A 25498-nucleotide genomic window follows, 5' to 3' on the forward strand; every position below is an offset into this window, starting at 1 on the left:
GCCGACAGGGCCTGCCTCTCCGCCATCGCAAAGGTCTTTTCCAGCGCCCTATGCCGCCTGGCCTCCTCCCTAGTGGATGACCTAGAGGGGTGCCTGGTGCCCAAGGATCCCTGGGGGGAGCCCCCCGCCCCACCTCCTGATCCAGGGCCTCCTCACCCCCAGTTGGGCCCACCACCTGACCCTGGGGAATCTCCGCCCCCTCGTCCATAGCCAACTCACATGTCCGACGAAGGGGCTGGAACACAGGCCTCGAAGTCCCACTGGAACCAGGGCCTATGGGTCTGTGGGGAAACTCAGGCCCAAAGCCTCGTGTAAGGCCTCACCCCCAAGGTAGGCCAAAGTAGGCCTCGCGCACGTGGCGACCACCAAAATGGCCGCCTCAACCCCGCGCGTGGGCGAAAAAGCCAGCAAAGACACCAGCGGCTCAGCCGGGCTTCCAGGAGCCAGCGCCGCGCTGAATCGGATCGGGGAGAGCCACGCGGCGCTTAGGCACGCTCTCCTCACCCCCGCACAGCCCCCACAGCCGCCTGAGCCGATCAGCTGTGATGCGGGCGGCTCGCGCGCTCCACGTGGCACCGAAGCCGCTCCTGCCGCCGCTGCTGCACAGAGAGCTGCTTGGGAAGCAGCTGAAGACCGGAGCTGGCACCCCCGCGCTCCCGGGAATAGGGCTGAGGCTCCTGGCCCACGGGGGGAGACCAAAACGCCCCACAGGGCCCTCCCCCAGCCGCCCGAGGCAGAGATCTGTCCCTTGGGGCGGCAGCAGTAACAATTTGGAAGTTTGAAATTTTTAAAGTGCCCAATTAGCCAAATGGAAACCAGATCACAAAAGGACTAAACAAGGGGGGGGAAATTCCTACCTAAACACCTATCTAACAGTACTTGCACCAGACTGAGAGAATCTGGGCCAGGAGTGGACAGGCACCAGTATTTATAACTTTGCTCTCAGTCTTGGACCAATCAGGCTAAGATAAAACCCACACGTGACCACTCCCTCCTCCCACTCTGGAAAAGGACTGCACAGAAATGCACGGCTTGTGCACAAACACAGTTCAGTTTCAATATTCAATAGCTGGAGATGGCAAAATCCTATAAAACATGGTAAAGATGCAAAGAATTCTTTGAGTACAAAAATGTTAGTTTTTATATTTATTGTCTGAGAACAAATTCAAAATTTGTTCTCAGATCCTGATTGGAGAGCTCTATATTCAATTTCCACCCCTATTTCTACTTCCAGCTCTTACTTGTCGATCTTTCAGATCAATTTTGTTCCCCAGCACAACCATTGGGAAGCCTTGCTCTGTAGAGTTGACTTTCTGAAGAAAATCTTTCCTCCAAACATCCAAGGTCTCGAAAGAATCCATATCTGTGACATCAAAAGCCAGCATGCAACCATCCGAACCTTTGTAGAAAGTGGACACAATAGACCGGAATCGTTCCTGGCCTCCAGTGTCCCAAATCTAAAGGAGGAGGAACATATAAGCATTAGCATTTGCAGTCTCCAAAACATTACTATTCTACAATTCAATCATATTTATATTTTATCCCTCCATCTACAAGACGTCTTTCTGCATTAACATCAGTACAGTAACCATTGCAGCAGAGATAGGAAACTTTTGGATGTCCATATTTGGAAGTCTGAAGTATGTGATAAGCGCACTCACTACATGACTACCAGAATATATTTACCTGTTCCCAAAATGGATCTTATAGTGGGGAGTGATATTTTCAAAATCCCTACATATCAGAATGCAAACTAGCCCTTGGAATACCATTCTAGTAATGAGCCACGGTGGTGCAGTGGTTAGAGTGTAGTACTGCAGGCTACTTCTGCTGACTGCCAGCCTACTGCAATTTGGCAGTTCAAAACTCACCAGGCTCAAGGTTGATTCAACCTTCCATCCTTCCAAGGTGGGTGAAATGAGGACCCAAATTGTTGGGGGCAATATGCTGACTCTGTAAACCGCTTAGAGACGGCTGTAAAGCAGTGCAAAGTGCTGTAAAGTGGTATATAAGTCTAAGTGTTATTGCTATTGCTAGTGGGGCTAATGTGCGTCTCAAAAGCATTCATATTAAGTCAAAGGGTACCGGAAGTGAATGCCTTGCTTTATAAAGTCTCCTTCCTAATATTAAGCAAAAAAGACAGTCAAACAAGGAGCTATCTGTGAGGCACACTGCATAACACAAGCAAAGCCTCCCTTGTTTGTTATTGAAGGAAACCTCTGAACCATGTGGCCATGCCACATACTTCAAGGAAGGAAAACAGAGTGTGAATGAATGAGCAGGTGACAATAATTAAGGTTTAATTATTTATATGAAATATGAATATTGACTTTGATGTGGTGTTGTCAATTAAGAAATAGTAAGGAAATGGTGCCCGCTCAGATAGCAAAAGACAGTGCTATACTGTTGAACTCCTACCTCCTCTCCCAATAGGTCAATGACATATAGGAAAGTGATTCTCCTTCTCAAAGGAAAACCAAAATGCCATTGGAACATCCTATGCTTTAAAGGTGACTATGTGAAAACACAGTCATTAACAAAGTCAGCATTTTAGTCAGAGATGAATTACAAAGTGATATCCTTAAGCTCTGAAGGAGTCTGATAGTTTCTTTTCTAACAAATTTTATTAAAAAGCATGTAATTGTGAAAGTTACAGCTCACTTCATTAGATGTCAGCTACCAGACTCCTCCTGATTTTTTTTTGCCACCTTAGACTAACATGATTTTCTTCCTAAAATATCATAAACTCTGGTCTCTCTTGGAAATTTGCTGTCAACAGTAATATAAACATATGAAAATATTTCACAATATCTGTCCTTTCTTTGCAGTATATTTGACTGAGCTATAAATATTTGCTAACCATGGAATAAGAAATCTGAGACATTAAAACTTTTGTCACCTGCAATTTCAGTGGTGTGTGGTCTACTTCCATAACTTTGGACAAAACACTAGCTCCCAGGGTGCTGCGATAGTCTTCATAAAATCTCTTGTGAATATACTGATGGAGAAGAGAGGTTTTTCCTACACTTGAATGAAAAAAGAAACACATGCAAATTTCATTTCAGGAAGTTTGGATTCGAACTTTTTAAAGATTATCCATTAATGTTCTGTTTCACTTGAACTAATGAAATTAGAGTATCCTAATCGAAGACTAATTCTAATACTAATCAGTTATTGCCTATACTAGTGATGGCAAACCTTTTAAAGTGCTGAAAAGGTTGCGTGGAAATGTAACGCATGCACGGTCATCGGGACTGCACTCTGGAAAAGCCAAACTTCTGGGTGCCTACAATCAGCGGCTGGCACACATGCGCAGGCCGGTTTTCAGCACTGCCATGTACGTGAAAGGATCGTGCTCCAGAAAAGCCGAACAGATAGGAAAGGACAGATCCAGCTTCTGGCACACATGCACACCCGACAATCAGCTGGCCAGCGCGCATGTACACACTGGTTTTCGGCACTGCCACATGTACGAAGGACAGCTGATCGTCTCAAGCTCATGCACGCCAGAAACTCGAAAGACAAATAAGGCAAGGCTGTACGTGCTGGCCGACATGGCACCCAAGCCATAGGTTTGCTATCATGGGCCTATACTAAAGTAAGCCCATAGACATGTTAGAACTATTTAGTTATAGTCTTTATATAATTTAGTTGACCAATATAGCTTCGTCTCAGACCCTGTGTCCATTGCTTTTATATCTGTTCTGGAAGCAACAAACATAAGATCATCTCCTCACTAGGTTTTTATATAATTTATAGAAGATATGTATTTTTTTGTGTTTAAAATAGAACGATCTGGACATTTCACGCTATGTACTATAATGGCGCTATAATTCAGATTTGTTTGTTTGATGATCCAGGATCTGAATAGCAAGTATTATTATCCAAGTAGTTTCCTGCCTAGGCAGGGGTTGGACTAGAAGACCTCCAAGGTCCCTTCCAACTCTGCTATTGTATTGTAGTGTATTGTATTGTATTGTATTAGATTCTTCACCTGCTGTGGTTAAGTTAAGGTGTTCAGTATAACCTATCTGACTGGTGCTGGCCAACAAAAACAACTAGTTGCCATTTTAATTATATATTTGGACTGCAATCTGTTCTTAAACTTTATTGTAATTTTTGTAAGTAGGCATTTTCTTATTTTTTCCAGAACACCATTTATATTCTTTGCTTTGTCCCCTGATTTCTGCTTATTGTGCTGTATGAATTTTTTATACAACATCCGTTTAATATATTTACTCTGACATATTCTAATTGCTTCATCTGGAAGCCAATGAGTAGACAATGGAACATCTCTAATCAATATGCAAACAGTTTAAAAGAAATGTAAACTCAATTGAACACAATAATTCTCACTAGATCAGGGACAGCAAATTTTCTTCCCTTGCAACTCCCAGCTTCAGAAAAAAAATATGGATGCTCAAAATATTATATGACAAATGGTACAATGAGAACTGGTGTGGCATAATGGTGAAAGTGCTGGACTACAAATGGGGACAGCTTTGTTCTAGCCCATCTCAGTCAGAGGTTTGTTGGGTGACTCTAGGCCAAGCACGCTTTCAGCCCTCTCTCACAACAAGGTTATTGTTGGGGGGTGGGGGGAATAAGAAGAAAAGCTACGTACTAAGACTATAATGTAATGATTATCTGTCAGCAAGTCTATGTGGACTTTTAGTGATCATTTCTTCAGAAAAAAATAGTATACAGTACTTACTAATAAATGTTTTTAATTTTTGGCTACATATATATCACTAAATCAATGCACACTCACAGCAGTTTAGAAAACATAAAAAAACCCAGCCATAACAGTTTGTTGGGGTGGTGGTTGTGGGAATAACTCAAAACCCATTTAAAATTGTAGCAATCCAGTTTCAACAATGAACTTGGAGATTCAAATATTTATTTCAAAGACATGATTCCATCAAAGACATGATTCCATCCATTCACTTGTATATGCTATACAAGTGAATCTTGTATAGCATATATTTGCAAGTATTGATATAAAATGTAATTCACAAAATAATCCTATGGATTGTTTATTTGGAAGAAAATAGCAATTACTGTACAGTAGTAACTACAACTTTAAAAAAAAACCAAATTTTCGGTTTGCCTGCTTTGTTATTTATCTGATCTCTAGCGTATCACTAACAAATTACTAACTCGATCTGGTCATACTAGTAGCTCAAAGTGGATAGTTGTAGTGTAATATTTCTTTTAACGTCAGCAAGTAGAAATTCCATTTTCTTTTGGAGTAACTGATAATAAATCCATCGAACATTCATCTTTGTACTTTGATCTTTTTAAAAATAAGTTAACTACAATGGTTATATGTCAAAGGACCTTTTTCTAAACTGATATATCCGGATAGTGACGGTTTCTTAAAGAGCACCTTTATTGAATCACAAAAGTCATTTGTCACATCCATAATTTTCCTTGACTTTATTTATGGTGGTTTAAAAAAAAATTAGGGTCTTTTGTAAAAAAGAAATTGAACATTTTATGATGTACTGTCAGTTATGTTTCACATATCTATCATCAATCCTTAAAAAAAAATATTGCACAGTTTTTATACATTATCTTTGAAAGAGGGAATTCCAAGAATTGAAGTAGTATTTTAAATATTCATGGACATGAAATTCCATTTCTAAGAGTATATGCACTATTTAATTAAAAATTAATTGTATTTTAACATTTCATTGTACACCACCCAGTCTCTCTCTGAGGAAGAGGGACAGTTCAGAAATGTGAAAAATATTTTTTTTAAAGTACACATTTTCCCCAAATGTATGTTTATGGTTCATCAATAACAAGGAACAGAGAACTTACAAATAAGGCTTATCCACTAATAAGTGTATGGAATTAAACAGGCAGTCCACTAATAGGCAGTCCACTAAACAGGCAGTCCACTAATAAGTATATGGAATTAAATAGGCAGGTTTAATTAAATTAAACCTGCCTATTCTTTAAAATTTACCCCTTCTGCTTTCTTCAGAGAAAAAAATTCCCTCTAGGTGGAAAAAAAATAGCCAGGACAGAAGTAATGAATAAAGATTTGCTAGTGAACATTATGTAGCATATTCAAGCTGGAATTCCATGTTTTTTTTCCATTCTGATCACAAATGCCTGAAATTTAAAACCACAAAAGTTCCTCTTCTCCCACTCTAACTTTACACAATTCAGTATGTGAATCTGCTTTCATTTCTAATGGAAATATTTCTTTCCTCTTTCCAATGTCAGAAAAAATTACACCATTATCTCAACTTGTTCTAAACTTGCAAGATTCTATTACAACCAGTAAAAATAGTTTTAACCTTCCTGTGGATTTGATTACTTGTCCTGGTCTACCTAGTGGATAGATACACTCTGATTATGTAGTACCTCCTTCTCCTATTTGCAGTAGGAATAAGGCAGTATCTGAGCTGCAGAAGCATATTATCATAAAAGAATACTATCTGCCTGCTGTGGACTTAAAATATATTTAATCCTTTGTTGCCTTAGCAATGGATTTTGCATATCTCTGTCCAAGTCATCTTCCTTACTCTTTACATTGCTCCACTAAGTACTCTCAGAGAGGACATGCTCCAGGTCCTCTCTATTCAACAATGTCATCTTATTGGAGTCATTCTTTTTGTGTGGAACAACATCCCTCTGGAGATCCAGACTCTGTTATCTCTCGTGAGGCTCTGAAGACTGATACTTGGGCCAGGAGATTCGGTGAGTTATGCTGTTGGCATGGTTTGATGACTGGGGTGTATTATTCCAGTTGAGTATCATGGATTATTGTTTGTCACTGCTAGTTAGAAATCACTGCTGTGAGATGAGAAGCCATCAAAATTACATAAACAAAAAAACACTTCAGGGAGAGTCACTAGAAACCCAAAGTCAGAAGGGACAGGTAAGCTCTGTGACTTTCAGCCAGTCTCCATTTTCTCATTTTCTGTCTCCTTAATCTATTTCACAAACTTATTGTGAGAATAAAATGAAGGTTCGGGATAAGAGAGAGAAATGTTAAAGATTTTAAAAATATGCTTACCCCAAAGCTCCAATGATTACGATTTTCAAATCCACTCTTTTACTTGGACCCATGAATGGGACCTACAATGCAAAAAGGAGGAGAGAAACTATTATTTTGTATCTCAAATCATCAAAATGACAGAAATCCATCCAGAAACACATATAGTATAGCAGCGGTAAGCATTAAATCCCAGGTATCTTACTGTTTTACTTATTTACTTTGTTTTACATCAGAAAAAGAATGTTTGGTTTTGGATAAGACCACTCCTCCCTCTAAGCTGCGCGGCCGCGCACGTTGCAACAAAACACCGCGCAGCAGTTCCCAACTGCCGCGCAGTGGTTTTTGTGAGACGCCTTCCACCATAATAGGAGAGGAGAGCCAGCCTGGAGACAACAATCAGTTCTAGGTCCACAAGGCAGAAAGTAAGTAGCTCAGAGAAGGGGTGTGGGGGGTTGGGAGAAGGCATGGAGCGGGCTCCCAGCAGCAGCTGCTCAGATTTGCCAGAGAGGGAGGGAGGGGGGGGGAGGGAGAGAGAGAGAGAGAGAGAGAGAGAGAGAGAGAGAGAGAGAGTATTCCTCCTTCCTTCAGCCCAACACTCTCGCTGGCATCCCGGCTAGATGAGAGGGACTGCAGAGGATCTCCTCGAGTCTAGGGCGAGTCATTCGATGGGAAAGTTGCCTTTTGGAAGGAATGACCAGATTGGCTCCCGTTTCATCTCTCCTGCTTCATCTCTCCTGCCTCTTTGCTTCTCTGTTCGGTCTTTGGGCGGCAGATCGAAAGCGGAAGCCAATTCGGGTCATTCCTTCCAAGAGGCAACTTTCCCATCGAATGACTCGCTGCCCTAGACTCTAGGAGACCCTCTGCAGTCCCTCTCGTCTGGCCTAGATGCCAGTGAGAGTGTTGGTGGGCAGACTTAGCACTTCGAGAGAGAGAGAGAGAGAGAGAGAGAGAGAGAGAGAGAGAGAGTGTTGGTGGGCAGACTTAGCACTTTGTTAAGTTTGTTTCTCTGTGTGTTGTGCATATATACATGTCTCCATGGGTGCAATTGTGCAAGCATTTTTTTCCTCTTTAAAAGAATTTTTGGATTTCTCCTCCCCAAACCTTTAAGACTGAAAGAGTTAGAGTTGAAATATAAAGAGGTTGTCAATTGCTATACTGTTAGATTGATAGGCAATTATGGACCATCTTGATTATATCCTCCTTAGAAAGAATATGCTACTGTATGGTTGAGAAAAAGACCAAACTTCATTCCATGGAAACCAAACAAAGTTCATATGGAGGGTTTCTTTCTACGATGGGCTTCTTGGGTCAACAGTGAATATCAGTTATCAAAAATGTAGGTAAAAAGTTAAGCAGGCAATAGGCAATTACAAAAAGGGAAGCCAACTTTCTGAATTCTGTTTCTTTGACTTAGTGACTTATAAATAGTAGACTAATGTTCTGAAAACGTGACCTAAATTTCTATATATTTTAAATAGCTGTAAAGCTATGCTGAAAAAGTTGTTCTCAAGGTATTGTGATAAATTCAATAAAAAGAAGGAAATTCTTGATGAACTTAAGGAGGAATGAGAGTATTGGATAGTAAATGTACAAATTACCAATCAAAGAGAATATTTGCACCTCAGGGTTGAAATGAGATGTTCTCTCTTCCTCTTTCCTCTTCCTCTCTTCTCTGCCTCTCTCATCCTCTTTCTCTTTCTCTCTTTCTTTTCCATTCTTCTGTCACTTTCTCTCTCCTCCCTTCTCTCTCCTCTTTGTCTCTTTCTGTCTCATCCTTTCACTTTGTCTCTCTTTCTCTCTCCTTCTTTCCCACTCTTCTGTCACTTTCTCTCTCCTTCTCTGTCTCCTTCTGTCTCTCTTCCCTCTTTTTTTCTTCCTCTCTTCCTCTCTCCTACTCTTTTATCACTTTCTCTCTACCGCCCAACCTGTCCCCATACTTATCTTCGACTGATCATGTTTGCAATAATTTACCTTCTTTTCTAAATAGGCAGAGTTCCCTTACCGGATTCCTCGCTCACTCAAACACACACACACACTCATGCATAAAACCATTTTTCTCCATTCCAATTCAGATCCTATAAATCAATTGCTCTGTGAAACATCTGTGAAAAAAATTCAGGTGCTCAGACATGAAAATGTGCCGCTCAAACACTATACTTTTCCGCACACACTGAAAAAAAATTAGAGGGAACATTGGATAAGACCCCTTAATAAACCTTCTCCTAAGCATTATGCTGTATAGGATTTAATGTCTTGTTTGTCACAAAGATTTAGCAAGCGAGGTCATATTTCTAAGCAGTGTCAGGGGCAGTGTGGTTTAAATCCTGCCAGCTAGGAAGGGATAAAAAGAAAAAGAGATAAGGAGGGGATTTCTTGCTCATACTTATGCCTGGAGAGCAACTGAGATTTCATGACAAGGACTTCTCTGCTTGTAAGTACCCCCAGAAAGATCCTGGGTAATATCCTCATAATAATGTAATGAGACAATTGCTATTTCCATGCTTCAAACAAGTGGGGTCAGGATGGATGACCTGTCAACTTAAAAATTATGCAAAATGTTCTTCCTAACTTCATTCAACTATTATTTTTTATGGTTCCATTCATCTTGTATCCACAGCCAATGTCTACAGCTGACTGTTTGCTGCTTCCTGGATAAGGTTAGTTCCTGCTATTGTTAAGTAGCCATCAATTGCTATGCAATCAATATATATTTGCTCCTTGATATATTATTCATGGAAGGGCAAAAAATGATTATGTTTATTTGTTAAGAAAAATAAAAAATAAGATGATAATTTGGAGAAAAAAATGTGGGGCCAAAATTAGAAATGATGTGATGTGAAATTAATTATGCATAAGAGAAAATGTAAAGAGGTGGAAAAAAACCCAGTCAACACTCTGTTTGTAAAGAGGCTTTGAAGTTTGTAACAAAAAAAAATTGTGCAAAAAATATATACCAGTATATTTGCTCCTTATCTCAAGCTATTGTATGTGGGGCATATACATGCTGTAACAGCATGTTTCCCCACTTATATATCATGCAAAAGAAGTGTATAATCACAGTGAGGATGTTGTTAAATTAAATGAAAGTTATTTTTGCTAATAAATGAAATGACTTGTAGCTAGTGATGTAGTTATTGAAGGAGGAGGAACAAACAAGCAGGAGACTAATCTGGAGCAGGATCCCCTCACAGAGCAGCTCCTCCTGGAATGGTACATAGGATCTAGAAGACCTTCAAGGTCCCTTGCAACTCTGTTATTCTGTTCAGCAAGTAGCAATGTCCACCTTAGTGGACTGTTTCCCAGGTAATCTAACTTCTCTCCATAAAACGCATGTATCAAATAATAATATTAATAATGATTTTACTTTGTTGTGCACGTAATAATATCAGCAGCTAATTTTGGCTTGAACAAGAGCATTTGTGATTGTACTGCTCTGCTGACAGTAGCTTATATTGTTTGGATTCATTTTTATTATATGATTTAAGCTGCACTAAAAAACGAGTATTGAATAAAAAGAAAAATGTGAACACAAATAATAAGATGCTTTTATAACTTTGATTCCATCTGTCTTTCCTACAAATAATTCCCACATTTATGTTGTAGCTTCTGCAGCAATGAAAGGAGAAAGAACTTGGGGCACCTTTTATATAGAGCTGACAAGGAGGTGATTGTCACTCAAAGGGCTCTAAACAAACCTACCAGTGATGCTGTTGCACGTGGGAGATAGCACCATACATTGTCATTTTACCAAGGCTTTCTCCATGGATATATTATTTCTTCTGTAATTAAAATAATAATAACACTTTGTCTTCTTGGGCTTACATTAATTAATTTTCCCTCATCCAAGGTTCTATATTATGTAACCTTAATAAACAGCGTCCTTCTTTAGAATTCCCTGTAAGTCCTTAAATGGTTTTATCTAATCAAATAAATTAGAGTATAGCTTATTTTATGCATCTCATAGCTGCAATTTCTAATGCATCAAAATATAGGGTGTGCAAAATACCTGAATAGAGTTATAGTCTCTAAATTCCCATGATTGCCCCAACTGTGATTGATCAGGAATATTATTACCAGTAGATTGTTGGAGGCAACATGCTGTAAAATGCTTAGAGAAGGCTCTAAATAACTATGAAGCGGTATATAAGCATAAGTGCTATTATAATATTATTCCACCTATCTCTGATCACATTATTAGAGAATAACTTGATAGGTGGATCAATGCCTAAATGCCTGGCTAATTCTAACTAGCAAAAACAACGGGGAGAGCAAGATTTGCTTAACAACCACATGATTCACTTCACTGCAGTGATTCACTTAACACCCATGGCAAAAAAAGGTTGTAAAATGGTGTGAGACTCAGTTAACAATTGTGTTGCTTAGCAATAGAAATTTTGGGCTCAATTGTGGTTATAAGTCAAGGACTACCTGTATAGCTCACAGACCTACTGTACAAAGAACCAAGACAAATCAACAAAAAAACATATAAAGCTTGATCACAGATCATCACCAGCTGTAACCAGAGCTGGAGCCCCATCCTCCTAATCTACATTGGTCCAAGAACCCATGGTCACAGCCAGATTTCCACAGAAGAACTCTGTGGGAGAAACATGAATGCATTAATGGGTAACATTTTCAAACAGGATACACAGTGATTATCATTCTGATTTTAAATAAAGCTTTCTTATCCATTATATTATGCTAAAACAAACACCATGTAAAATGAATGATCCCAGAGGCCCAGAAGACTAAAGTACTATACTTCCAGATCTCATGGTAAAACTTGCCATCCAAACAAACATATGACTCATTTATGTGTGATTTTGAAAGAAGTTAACTGGTTAATAATGAGTATGCAGGGAAACATTTTGTCACTATTTAATTACATAGACATTTTCCATTCCCATTACTGCCCAACATAGCTGAAAGTCAAGCAAGTAAGCAAGAGACTGTTACTACTACTGAAAATTTCAGCTACCGTCATTCTTATGCATCTGGTAATGATATCCAATCCAAGTCATTTATTAGGTGGATGGAAGTTTCAGCAATATTTTCATAAGATGCAGCACTAACATATTTTTTGGATGTTTGGATAAATCTGTTTAAATCCAAAAGGCATCAACCACCTTGGTTGAAGGGCCTGGTTTTTAAAGGCCAGTTCTATGTAAGATTACCATCTCTTTTTAAAGCAAAGTTATTATGCTTCTCAAAATTGTGTGACAAGCACAAGGTTTTCCTTTCCTCGTGAAATCTGTCTCTTCCCACACAATCTACTATAATTTAAGATGTAACAAACAACTAGACATACAACTGAAATGAATCAACATTCTTTCCTTCTTTGTAATTCTATTCCTAGCTCCTGAACCTGTATTCTAGTCAAAAAAAAAAAAACCAGGTCAAGAAAAAAAAAAACAGTACTACAAACTATGGAAACCATATTTAGCTTAGATTAATATTCCCAATGGTGCAAACTAAACGAAATGAAAGAGGCAGGCTTTCAAATATGCAGCACAATGAGAAAATGAATTAGTTATGCATCAGATATAATTAAATTGGTTGCATAAGTTTATGTTTATTCATTTTATTATCTCCTTGGTTAGGTTTAAAACTGAAGCAGATAGGTATTTTATTAACCTACTTGGAGTTTTGCAAGATTTCCCCAATGTATGCCTTAAGCAGCAATCCTGAAATTCTTCAGTTCATCAATCCCTTCATGAAGTTGCATATTATTCATCAACACCTCCACAACATTGATTATAAAAAAATAATTTAATAAATACTACTTAAATAGTACTACAAATAACAACAATAAAGAGAAAACCCAAGGCTGCTCTCGCTGGCAGCTGACCATCCAACCACGAGAACATTGTCTTTTTTAACTAGCCACCTCACCTTCAGCATTAAGGACTAGCATAGAGCGCTACAGAGTTCTTAGAAGACAATGGATACAAGTACATTCATCATTGTCCATGCAGTTTTAAAAGTGTGATCATATATGAAATTGAGTCTTGTTAATTTCTTTTTTAACCAAGTTAAAAAAAAGCAATGTGTTGTTATTAAAGGGCCTTGAATAGAAATATCAATATAATGAGCAAATAATAAATGATTTCAAAATCTAGGGGACCTAGAGATGGGGCAACTCAACTCTGGGCTGTTTCTAGCTTTAAGGGTCTACAGAGATGGAACCATACAGAGGTCTATACTTGTTATATGGAAACCACACACAGATCCTGATCTGAAAGTGACACTAGACAAACCACAGAAATTTTAACCCATTTTTAAGAACATAAATCCTCTCAGGGCAACTTGCAGAACAAAGTACATCTAATATACATGCATAAAATTTATCTAATCCCTCTCGGGATTACAGTGAAGCATAGAGGGAAGATAATATACTGTACTTTATAAACTTCAAGGTGGATTTAATTCTCCCTGGCTCGTTTTGCATCAGGGCAAGTTTCTTCTGCCTGTTATATATACACAACATATGTCTGAAGTAGTAGAGAAAAAGCTGAAGAGAATTTATGCAAAAACTATTTGGTAAGTAAAAACATAAGTTTATCGATCTGCTCCAACATAGTAATTTGACTGCATTTTCTTTAAACCGAATAACCCTATAAAGCTTAGCACACCTAACATATAACACTAAAGAATAAATACTGTATTGATCAAAGCCAAATATTAGGAATGAGTCTCAAATACTATCCAGTAAATTATCTCAAATAATGATGATAATAAATAAACATAGGAATAGAACCAATCTTAAACTACATATGAAAACGGCAAGTTAAATGGTTTGCTCACTTGGAGAGAATGACTTGGGATTCTATACAAGTCATATAGAAAAAGAGGAGAAGGCCAGAACATGAGCTATTGAGGCAGTCAGAAGAAGATGGGGAGACAATATCAAAGACATGCTACAACATCAAATAACAATGGTGGAGGCTACCAGAAGTGCAAGAAACAGAACTTTGTATCTCCCTCAACACCTGAAGTTGTAAAAGATGAAGAAAGAAGAAATAAATAAACGTAGGTAATGTTTTCATTTTTTTAACTACCCATATATGAACAGTTAACTAGTTAACTAACAAAAACACAGGAATCTGGCCGGAAATAGGAGAATCTATCAAATTTGGTTTTACTCTGCTTCTAATTTACTGGTCCAATTCCAATTTCAGACATCTTCAAGGGCTACCTCACATAACACATATTACTGCACAGCCCTCAGGTTACCATTTTATGAATCACCAAACTTAGTCCATCTCTTTTATGAAATGACATCTCTGATTTTTTTCAGCTCAATCTTGTCACGGACTTGAAGTTACCCTGTATTACATGTGTATCTTTGCCACTAATGTTAAGTGATTGCTCAGTCTCATTTTTGGATCCAAGAGGGCACCATACTGTGAATATTGTATGTTCCATAAAAGGCAATGCAACCTCAATAGAAGGTCTATGTATTATTGATCCTGTTTGAATTCAGCTTTGGTTAACTATTTTCCCAGTCCTTTACAACCTGGACACATGGAGATTCTGAAAAGATCAAACCATGAAAGCACATGGAAGGAATATATTGTTATTGCCATATTTATGACAGCTCCAAACCTGTGGATTATTATGTTAAATAACATGAGGCCTTGAAATATTCCCAAGGAAATTTCCCAAAATGGTCTAATAGCACCCAGAGAAATAGAACCACCATAACCTTCAACTTCTTGAAATGCTACAAGATCCTGCCAATAGGGATTTGCTTCATTTCATTTGCTTCTTTTCTCCATGATGATCTAATCAATTAGGGTGACCAAGGCCATTTACATCCCAAATCCAGACACGAACCATTCTCAAAAGGAGCAAGATAAGCAATTTCTAAGCTACCTAAGAGCTCCTGATAACTGGCTTCTCTGGATTAGACTCAGTGATTAAATCACAAATCTCCTAACACTTCAAGGTTTAGTTTAATTCCTTTACTTGACAAAAAAATTCACAGGCATGTATTACAATCTGTAGCATAAACTCAAATAATACAATGCACAACAGTTGATTGCCCATGGCACAAAAGAGATACAAATAACTTTTATACTCTTTGTGATTTAACTTGTGGCTGCTTTTTGCTATCTTCTGGGATTCATGAATGCTTCTTGCCATGCCTCTTGAGGACTTTCAAATGGGGCAAAAGTATCTTTACATAATAGCCATCTTATATGTACTTCTTCAGGAGTGTCTATGAAGATTCTGTCATCCAGATCATGGTTGTCCCAAAGGTGCTCTTTCAAGAGGCAACTGGACTTCCTGTTTTTTCTTTGAATACATTTGGTTTCTCATTCAAGAAGCTTCTTGGATAAGAAGTGAAACAACTTTAAAAAAAAACAAGGAAGTCCCATTGCCTCTTGAAAAAGCACCTTTGGGACACTTCTTCAGGAGGTAAAAACAAAATTACTTCAGAGGGTTATTATTAGATGGTGCAGCATAGCAGTAGTGTCCAAAAAACTACTAAGTCCAGTGTGATCCAAAGAGTCATGTCTATGAAAAATTGCCAATTATGGAATGTATGTATGTATGTATGTATGTATATATGTATGTATGTAGTATTTGTGCTGATAAATAAATAAAGGGAGACTAGTATAGATTATTTATCAGCACAAATACTACACAAATGTAACAAAGGGAAGAGTAAAATATTGGGCTTTCTGTCTGGATGGTCTCTTGTGACGAGCCAATGGACAGAGAATGGAAGCAGTTAGTTTCCTCCCATAATTGGGGCATACCAGGGGTTGTGACTTTAAATATACATATGTTCGTGTGTATATGTATATATACACATATATACATATACACACGAACATATGTACATATATACACACACACATATACATACAAACACACACACACACATATACACACTCCATAATTTTATATATATATTAAATATGGTAATATTTCTGCAAGCAGGTTTCCCTATTGTATTTTAGTGGTTTGTTAATTTATCCCTAATGTGTGCAAATTGTGTGTATTTAAAATCCAGAAAAATGTTGATATGCTGTGAAATGCATAAATTATATTTTAGTTTGTGCATTGGCTCAAGAAGGATAAACTGAAAAATAAAATACAAACCAAATGACCCTTCCCCCCAATTGCCATTTGACAATCTTTTGCAATTGGAAGCTTTAGGGGCTGCAGTGTAATAAACTGACATTACTGCTGCAGCAACAAGTTATACTTGGGCAATTCTTATGTTATATCTGAAACACACCCTGCTTTACAATACAGACTTTTCATCTCTTTATGTTTTTATTCATATTCAACCTTATTGTATTGCCTGCATTTCTCTAAATGACAGGTTTGGTATCCTACATAACTCATTTCTAGTATCTTATCTGCTATCCAAGGCAAAAATTTTAATGTTCAGTTTCATAAGGAGACAGGCTGGCATGCGAAGTGAAACAACTGATGTTTGGTGACCAGGTTTGTTTTTGCCAATCCTGCTACCAAATTTTTCACAGCCATGCCAAACTGAAGCTACAGCCCTATCATGATGACTATACCTGGGACTAAGCCACTGCAAAAGTTTAACCTGATTATAGTAGGCGTAGTTTGTAGGCGTCTACATGCTCAGAAAGTCTTTGAATTCAAGTGAATCTGCTTATCTGGAAGCAGGTTCAATAAAATGTAAGGATTTTCTTTTGAACTCAAACAGGACTTTCCTTTGCAAAAAGCTGTACAGAATTAAGTTATAAACAAATTAAACTGTATAAAAGAGAATTGTGTTATAACAAATTTGTTATAAACAAATTAAAATCTTTTCTTTCCAATCGCACATCTCTATTTCTAAGTGGAATATTTCTAAGGCAACTAAGCCACCCACACAAAATACAAAGCCCAGCCTATTCTGTAAGCAAAGAATCAGATGAAATCATTCAATTTTTTTTCTAATGTATTTCTCCCAAGCTGTCCATGTTAGTCTTGGCTCCAAAGAGGAACGGCCCAACCAAGCCTATTTCAAGTCATTATTTAGTGAATCATAACAGATTTCCCTTTCTTTTAGATGCATAGTTTCAAAATGAGTGTTTATATTATGCCGGTGGCTTCAGAAACTCCCTTTTCCCCCACGCCTAACACTGTGCATCTTGTTCTTTTCCTGCCAAAATCCGATCTGCAGGCGCGCTCGAAGAATTTAAAAGGTAATTTTGTGCTACGACCCTTGCCAGGCCGGGACACCTCACGATTCGCCAGATCTCCGGATTTGGTTTGGATGCTTAAAGCTCCACGCCGATCTGCCTCGGCACCTGTCCAACTCGGCTGCCACCTCCTCTGCAGCGATGTTTTCCGTCACACCCTAACCCGCCGTTACAGGCGACATACACCTGGCTCAGGGAGAGCCAGCCAAAAGTTACTTACTGGTGTCGCTTCTGCTGGATTTGAAGTTTTTCTGCCAGCTTGTGCAAAAAGGCTGGTCCCCCGGGAAACTTCGGAACAGCACCTCCGAGTCCTCCGCTCCCAAAAGCAATCGGGGAAAATCCGAATCGGAACGGAACGAAACTCAACAGAAAGTTTGGAGCAGGATCCTACCTCCCAGCAGCTCTTCCAAACACGCGCTTTCTTTGTTGGGATCTGTTTTTCCTCCCCCCCCCCCCGTCCCCAAGAATAGAGTGGGAGGGTGACTCAAAAGACCGCCCACCGATGACGAGGCTGTAAAGAGTTTAGCTTGCAGATTTTTACAGCGTGCAGAGAGAAGAGGAAGTGAAGTTTTGGCAAACGGCTCGTAAACTTGTTTATGTGGAGATCTCCTGTTGGGGAAGTCGGATTAGAAACTCCGGTGGTCGAAAGTAGCACTGTCCCCTAAGGGAATCTCTGCTGGTCCGTGAGGCTGCAACTCTCGGGGACGGAGCCAAAGCAAAGCCCGACCTTTGCGACTTCGCTGCTGCGGGCGCTTGTGGACTCTCAACCGGGGGACAGTCTCGCTGCATTTGAGGGTTTTTTTCCCCTTTAAACCGCGGAGGAGGGCGGAAAAGAGTTGGCAGCGTTGTTCAAATTCTTTAAGAAGTCCCCATGCAAAGGATATGCCTTCGCTCACCCATTTGCTGCCCGAGGTGCCCGATTTAATTTCCAAACAAATGCTGGGAGTCGACCCCATCCAGAAGGCAGCCTTACCCCTAGCCGTCTGTTTTCTGATTTTCTATTTTTAGGAGATCCGATGTGCTTGTTAATTACTCATGGCTAACTCTTCAGAGTCAATTTATTATGGATAATAAATTTCAAAAGGGATATTTTGAAATGCAATCACAGCCTAAAATAAGGGGGTTAAAATGTAGTTTCTGCTTTCTGCTTGCATGCGTCATACAAATCCAAGCATAGAGAGGTCATGTGCTGCAATGAGAACAGGACTAATTCAGATGCCGTGAGCTACAGACCTTGATGGGCGATCAGTTTGGCTCAGTTTCTAGAGTCCCAGGTATTTAATTGAGAGGGAGCAAGAGAGGAAGAGAATTACCTATGTTCCCTAGAGTAGATTAGGGTAAAGGTAGAATTTTACTCAACTGTTCTGTAGTTTCATTTGGAGCTGCCAAGATATAATAAGGAAAACCTTATTTGGCATATAGTTTTACCTATTGGTTGTAGTTTTAACTTCCCTAATTTCATAAACAGATTGGGCAATAAAAATATTGTTTTAGACAAATTATTAGCATAGAGACTTATTAGCATAGTGCGTTTCAATTGAATTGATATCCCTAAATTTCCAGCCAGCACAGCAGTATTACAGGAGACTAAGACTGGATTAAGACACAATAGAGTCTTTATGTTGTGGCTTAGTATGTTGTATGAAGTCTGCCATTGTGATAAGTAAATTATGCTTAATAGTTTAGCATGTTGCAAACCCTAGCTAATTGTGATTTATTCAATAAATACTTGTTAATCCGATTATATATGAACACAGCCTAGAGTTATAATTCAACAGTATCTGGTAGGTCACAAATTTTCTTTTCCTGTTTTGGTAGTTTATTTGCAGGATTGTTTGTATTTTTAATTTTAAAAAATGAAGTTTGGAATTTTTTTTCTTGCTGTTGCTAAAGAGATATTTTAAAGCTTAGTGTGATACACTTGCCAACTGATGTGATTAAATGTATGCACCGGTTTAATGACATAGCACTGAACAGGACTACAATCAGCCCTAACACATCAAGTATTATGCAGTATATGCCTGATCTTGTTTCTATGCTTATTAACTTGTACATTAGTCATCAACTTACAACAGTTCATTTAATGACTCTTCAAAGTTACTATAGCACTGAAAAAAGTGAGTTTATGACCTTTTTTCACACTTAACAACTTTGTAGCATCCCCATGATCACATAATCAAAAGTCAGATGCTTGGCAAACTGACTCATATTTATGACCGTTGTTGTGTCCCAAGGTCATGTGATCCCCTTTTGCAACCTTCTGACAAAGCAAAATAAATGGGGAAGCCAGATACATTAAACAACCATATTAGTAATTTATCAGCGGCAGTGATTCACTTAACAACTGTGGCAAGAAAGGCTGTAAGATGGAGCAAAACTCACTTAACAAATGTCTCGCTTAACAGCAGGAATGTTGGGCTCAATTCTGGTTGAGTACTACCTATATATGGCCTCATGTTTGCTTAAGTGTGGTTTATTGATTAAAACAAGATTAGTTGTGTTGTGTGAATCTAGCCACTCAGCTGTGCATTTAGCACTGTATTGCTGCTGAAATCATAAAATGATTATTCGAACAGCAGATAACAGAGGTGCTATTAAGTTTCACTGTTTAATAAGGAAGGAAGGGGATGATTTTGTGTGCGATCACCTTGGAATGATAACAAAAGTGCAACATCACCCATATCTTTTCTTTGCTTTGACAACACCTTTTTGTCAAAAATCTGTCTCCAGGAAGTGCCACATCTATTCCTGGTGAAGGAAGGTAATCAAGGTATCTGGAGGTGGAAGTGCTACAAGCCCTGCCTTGACCTCTTGAAGGAAAGATGAAATGTACATCTAACAAATGAATGAATGAGCCGAGTTGTCTTAGTTTTCCTGCCATGCTTATCCATAAATCTTGCTTCACAGATGGTTCTGATTATGGTGGTATAAGATGGTAGACTACCATACATACAAGCTACATTAGATATTGTGTGAAAATAGCTTATGAAAACCCAGAGTTCTGTGCAGAAAAAAAGAAACTTGTTGCCATGGCATTGTAGGCTCTGAATTACTTAGTGATTAGAAAGAATCCAGTTAGTACAATATTTCCAATATGGAAATATACTAATAGAGAAGGGTGATGATTTTCTAATTATAATGACAGAAGATTGAAGAGGGGAAAAGGATGCAAATATGGGCCTGATCCAGTGTGCTTATTTTGATTTCATTCATAATTTTAAATGTTAGGGTATCTGTGCCAGTCCTACAATATCTAGATTGCATAAATTGGGATAATTGATAGATAAGATAAAAGCAATTAGGAAACCTTTCTTTCTAATGCCATCAAGTAGTTATCAAGACATTTACCGTTTAGATATGATAGTCTTCATATCAAAACCTTTCTCAATTCTCTCTGTCTCTTTCTCTTTATCTCTCTTCCCCCCTCCCCACTCTCTCTCACACACACAGCATATTTCATCACTTTTCCTTGGTGAGAATCTTATATAGTAGCAATATGTTTTTTATATAGCTGATAATAAATATGAAATATGAATCCACTTGGCTTGCACATCCGGACTTCCAAATTATTTTCAATTCATTTGTATTAGGGCCTTTTGCCAGCAAATTTTTCAAATTTCCAAATATAATACGGATTTTCCTGGAGATATACAAAAGTAGTATTCCTTGTTTGTTACATAGAAAAGCATGAAAGATGGCTGGATGACCTTGGGCCAGCCGCCAGTCACTTTTTGTCATCCCAAGTTATCTCATAGAATTCATTGTTTTGGAAGTATGATTAATATAGGGTTGTTGTTGTGGGGAAAAGAGGAGGAGGAAGGCATATTAGGTATGTTCACCACCTTGAGTTACTTATAAAGTAACCTAAGGTGGGATAAAAAATCTAATACATTTTTTCTCAGATCATTGCTGATTACTAGCTCACAATCTCTTATTTTAAAAACAGAGGTTACATTAATATAAAAGGGAATAACAATGTTAAAAATCTGTTCCTGGGGAAAAATATAATGTGTGTTCTGCAACATGATGCACTGCAGCCTTTGAGATTGCCTAAAATTGTCTTCCATCAAAACTAAAAGCTTTTTGCACCAATTGTTAGTAGGTTAACATGGACGAAAACCATTGTCTTTGCTGTTAAACTATGTATGATAAGTCCATGCAAAAAGAACTAAGAAAGTAAGCACCATTTTTACATATGAATCCTATGATAACAAAAATTATAGCGGTCTAGTGAGTAAGGCAATCAGTCTTTCAAAAACCACAAGATTGATATAAAATTTGCATTATTTCTTAAATAAATATTTTTATCCTTTTACTTATAATTTTGGAATCTTAATTTGGATTGTTGTATCTGGGAACTTAAAGTGGACTGCAAAATTATTATTTTTTGAGCTGAGTTTTATGCCTGATGACATCATGATTTTGTCTAGAATCCCTATGTCCTTAAAATACTGTGATATTATTTATTCATTTGGTTATTATATTTGTATCACATTTTTATTATTTGTACAATTTGGGGCAGTATATAAAATGACCAACCTGTGTCAACTTAGTAAGATAAAATGAGAAATTAAATACAGTTGGTTTACCAATCCTACTTGTGAACCTGTTGGAACAAGAGATCTATTGAGCCTCTGGAATGGGACTCTGTTATGTACAGACTTTTTGACATTACATGAAATTTAAACATGCAAAACATCCTTAAAATTGTTGTTTTACAAACTCCAAGAACATCATGTGTGACTTTTAAAATAACATAAATCAGTTTTGTGACTGAAATCACATGTTTCATTATAATTTGCTGATCTGCTGATCTTGCCTAAGGTCAACTGTTATGAGTAATTCATTGCAGCAACAGAGTTTATGCTGGGTATTGAACAGCCATCAAAAAGAAAAAAGTTGTGTTTCTTTCAGTTTTTCCTTCATAACATTTCATCCTATCTAGTAAGTTAATTTGAAAAATCTGTATTCCTCCTGAAGAACTGTATACGCTTCCATTTGGAAAAATGCTCTAAACTCTCCTTAATGAAATATGAAAGAATGTACAGCAGATTATTTTAGAACACGTGTTATAATACCAACCTGCAGTATAGATGGGATAGATGCAAATGAAATTTACTAAATTTTCTTTTCACTTGGCAAGCATCCTGTTTGGTGGCATTGTTCTCATATCTTTTTCTGCCAAGGTTTTGTGACTCGCATCCGGGCCATTCTTCTCTAGTCTAGTGGTCTCTGTATGTGGCAGAGTACAATTTCTAGAATCCCCAACCAAACTGTTTGAATGCACAAACTTGGGAAAGGATTATTTTAGATAAAAGGCACTGATGATTCTTCATTCTGCATGGTACGTAATGAAATACAAATACTCAAAGGCTGTTGTGGTGGATTCCACCACAAATGCGCGAACGACAAAAGCGTGCCTGACTAAACCGCGGTGACAAAACCATGCCGACAAAACCGCGCGACGAATGAGCAACGAATGAGCCCGGAAGCGCGCCGACAACAGCGCGCCGACAGAAGCGCGCTGTAACCTAACCCTAAACCTAACCTTAAACCTAACCCTAAACCTAACCCTAAACCTAACCCTAAACCTTACCTTAACTTAAATCGCGCTTATGTCGGTGTGCTGTTGTTGGTGCGCTGTTGTCAACGCGCTTTTGACATCGCGGTTTTAGCGCCGCGGTTTTGTCGGTGCGCTTATGACGTTCGCGCTTTTGTCGGGTCACGGTTGTGGTGTTCTAGTGGCCAGCAGAGCTGGCAGCAGATTTGGACAGTGAGGAGGTTGGGAAGGAACATGGGCCAGTCCTGGAGTCTGGAGAAGGCTCTGATGAGGACTCTGTGCCAGAGGCAGAGAGGGAGCCAGAGACGTATGCCAGTTATCAGATGCCTTCAGAGTCAGACATCAGTGAGGCAGACAAACAGCTGGAGCCTGCTCCCAATGTGCACATGCGCAGAGTTGCCAGACGAAGGGAACAGCTAAAAAACAAGGGTCGACTTGGGAGTAAGGCCACAGGTGAACGATGACTGGCCCTTCCCAGAGGAAATAAAAGAGGAACAAAAGGAGAGTGGATTTTGCTTAATTGGCATGACTCTCCGAGACTCCTTGCCAAGTTTTTCAGATATCGTCCTGGCACCTCTCCCAGCCAGATAAGGTCTGTGACTGTAAATCCTCCCTGGAAAGACTTTGCTGAATATGAATGAGCAGAATTCACAGTAAATTAATAAAAGGGGTTATTGTCATGGCCAGGAATTTGCTTCATGCTCTTGGGAAGCCTGGGTCAGAACAAAGGCATTTACCTGTATTTTATAGCCCAACAGAGTGGAAGGCAGTTCCACCTCTTAATAAAAACTTGATGAGCCAGAACATTTTATTTTTCCAAATGTTGACACAGCACATTGGACAAGTACACTAAAAAATCCTCTGAGGTGTAGTAAAGGACTCTGCATCCACCTCTTCTGAATATTTCATTGCTCATGCGAGCGATCTCCACTTCTAAAAGCAATGTACCATTGGTAAACTAATTAATACAATATAATACAATAGCAGAGTTGGAAGGGACCTTGGAGGTCTTCTAGTCCAGCCCCCTGCAGGAAACCCTACACCGTTTCAGACAAATGGCTATCCAACATCTTCTTAAAGACTTCCAGTTTTAGGGGATTCACAACTTCTGGAAGCTAGTTGTTCCACTGATTAATTGTTCTAACTGTCAGGAAATTTCTCCTCAGTTCTAAGTTGCTTCTCTCCTTAATTAGTTTCCACCCATTGCTTCTTGTTCTATCCTCAGGTGCCTTGGAAAATAGTATGACTCCCTCTTCTTTGTGGCAACCCCTGAGGTATAGGAACACTGCTATCTATCATTACAAAATTACAAAATTTGATTTTGTTATTTGTCTTCATCTATAAATTCTGTGTTCTTCCAGTACTGCATTGCTGACTAGACGTCTCAAGTAAACAGTTACAAACATTTTTTAAAAAAATTAAAACACATGGTTTCATAACTGACAATGGTAAAATAGACACAATCAGCAACAGAAAACAATGATTATGTATCAACTCAGCACACAAAATACCTAGACACTCAAGGAAAATGGAAAGGCACTAGAGCAAAAGAAGCCGTGATTCTTCTTGACTGGCACTTTTGTTTATGGGCTTGTATGCATGGTGAAGTAAAGGAGAAAAAAGATGGGTATCTTTCAAGTCACTAATCCTAGAATGATCTTTTCAGTCATGTTAGGTAGAGTGACCATTATATGGAAGTGATCAAATTGAAGACAGACAAGAGGGACAAGGTTTCCAAGCAGTCCACCAGTCCAAGTATCATGAGATCTATAGACAAATCCTATGTTATTCAATAATGTTACACATGCACATTGCAAGATTATGGCATACATTTTTAAAATCCTACTGGCATACCATACTTTATGTCATCAGACTGATCATTAAGGCACTTCTGTTGTTGATTTTAAAGATCTATAATATGTTGCTTTGTTTTCTTTTTAATGTATCCTAAAATAAATTTATTAGTATTATATGTAAACTCTTAAAGGAAAAACTGCTACATATAACAAATTGGAGCCCTCCTTAAGTTTCAAGGAAAAATACTGTTTTGTGTAGAGTAATCAGCATCTTTTTACCAATATAGGAAAAAAGTTTATAAATCTGCAATTCTTGTTTTTTCATCATTTCTGAATGAGTTTTTGCCGAAAGCGATTCCTTTATAGATTAAAAAAATAAATGCTATTTATAATCATGGGTGATGTCTTTATTCACTTTTGCCTATCTAAAAAGATTGTGTAAAGAATCACCATATCAGAAAGCAGTGGCTGTCTGTAAGTAAATGCTGGGTGTTGGTGTGAAAGGTACATTATTTGAACTCTTTCTCTCGCCCTGCCCTGTCCCACCCAGCAACCTGTTTGATATGGTGGAACACACGCTTTTATTATTGCTATAGCAATAATAGGTATATTATTATAGTGTTCTTCATGTCAAGGAAGATTATGTTTGTAGCTGGCCTTCTTAAATTTTGCACTTTGCTACCATATGTACAGTATATATTGCTCTGAGTATAATGGTAGCTCTGTATTTCCCCTTTCTTGGATTTCCCCTTCCCAATCTTATCTTCTATCTAGTATGACAATTTGTCTGAGAACTCCCAGACAGAATGTGGTTTAATGAGCTTATCAAGATCAGTAAAGAATCTGAATGAGTACCAAAAGGTCCATAGATAACATCTTCATTTTTACTGCCTCCTTAAAGTCAAATTCCACTGCACACATATACACAAACATGTGCGTGCGCACATACACA

The 25498-nt window shown here is 38.4% G+C and overlaps 1 protein-coding gene across 1 annotated transcript in view; it reads right to left on the reverse strand.

Annotated features, from left to right (window-relative positions):
* The window catches only part of RAB7B (RAB7B, member RAS oncogene family), a 29602-nt gene extending 11966 nt beyond the window's left edge, over nucleotides 1-17636 (reverse strand). Inside the window, exons 1-4 of the mRNA XM_032219044.1 lie at nucleotides 17411-17636; nucleotides 7034-7095; nucleotides 2900-3026; nucleotides 1242-1457 (exon numbers count right to left, since the gene is read on the reverse strand). Of these exons, the coding sequence (XP_032074935.1) occupies nucleotides 1242-1457; nucleotides 2900-3026; nucleotides 7034-7086 (396 nt within the window). The 5' untranslated portion in view covers nucleotides 7087-7095; nucleotides 17411-17636. The remainder of the gene's footprint in view (nucleotides 1-1241; nucleotides 1458-2899; nucleotides 3027-7033; nucleotides 7096-17410) is intronic.
* Nucleotides 17637-25498: the final 7862 nt, after the last annotated feature.

The sequence above is a fragment of the Thamnophis elegans genome, chromosome 5, assembly GCF_009769535.1.
Source record: "Thamnophis elegans isolate rThaEle1 chromosome 5, rThaEle1.pri, whole genome shotgun sequence".
NCBI lineage: Eukaryota > Metazoa > Chordata > Lepidosauria > Squamata > Colubridae > Thamnophis > Thamnophis elegans.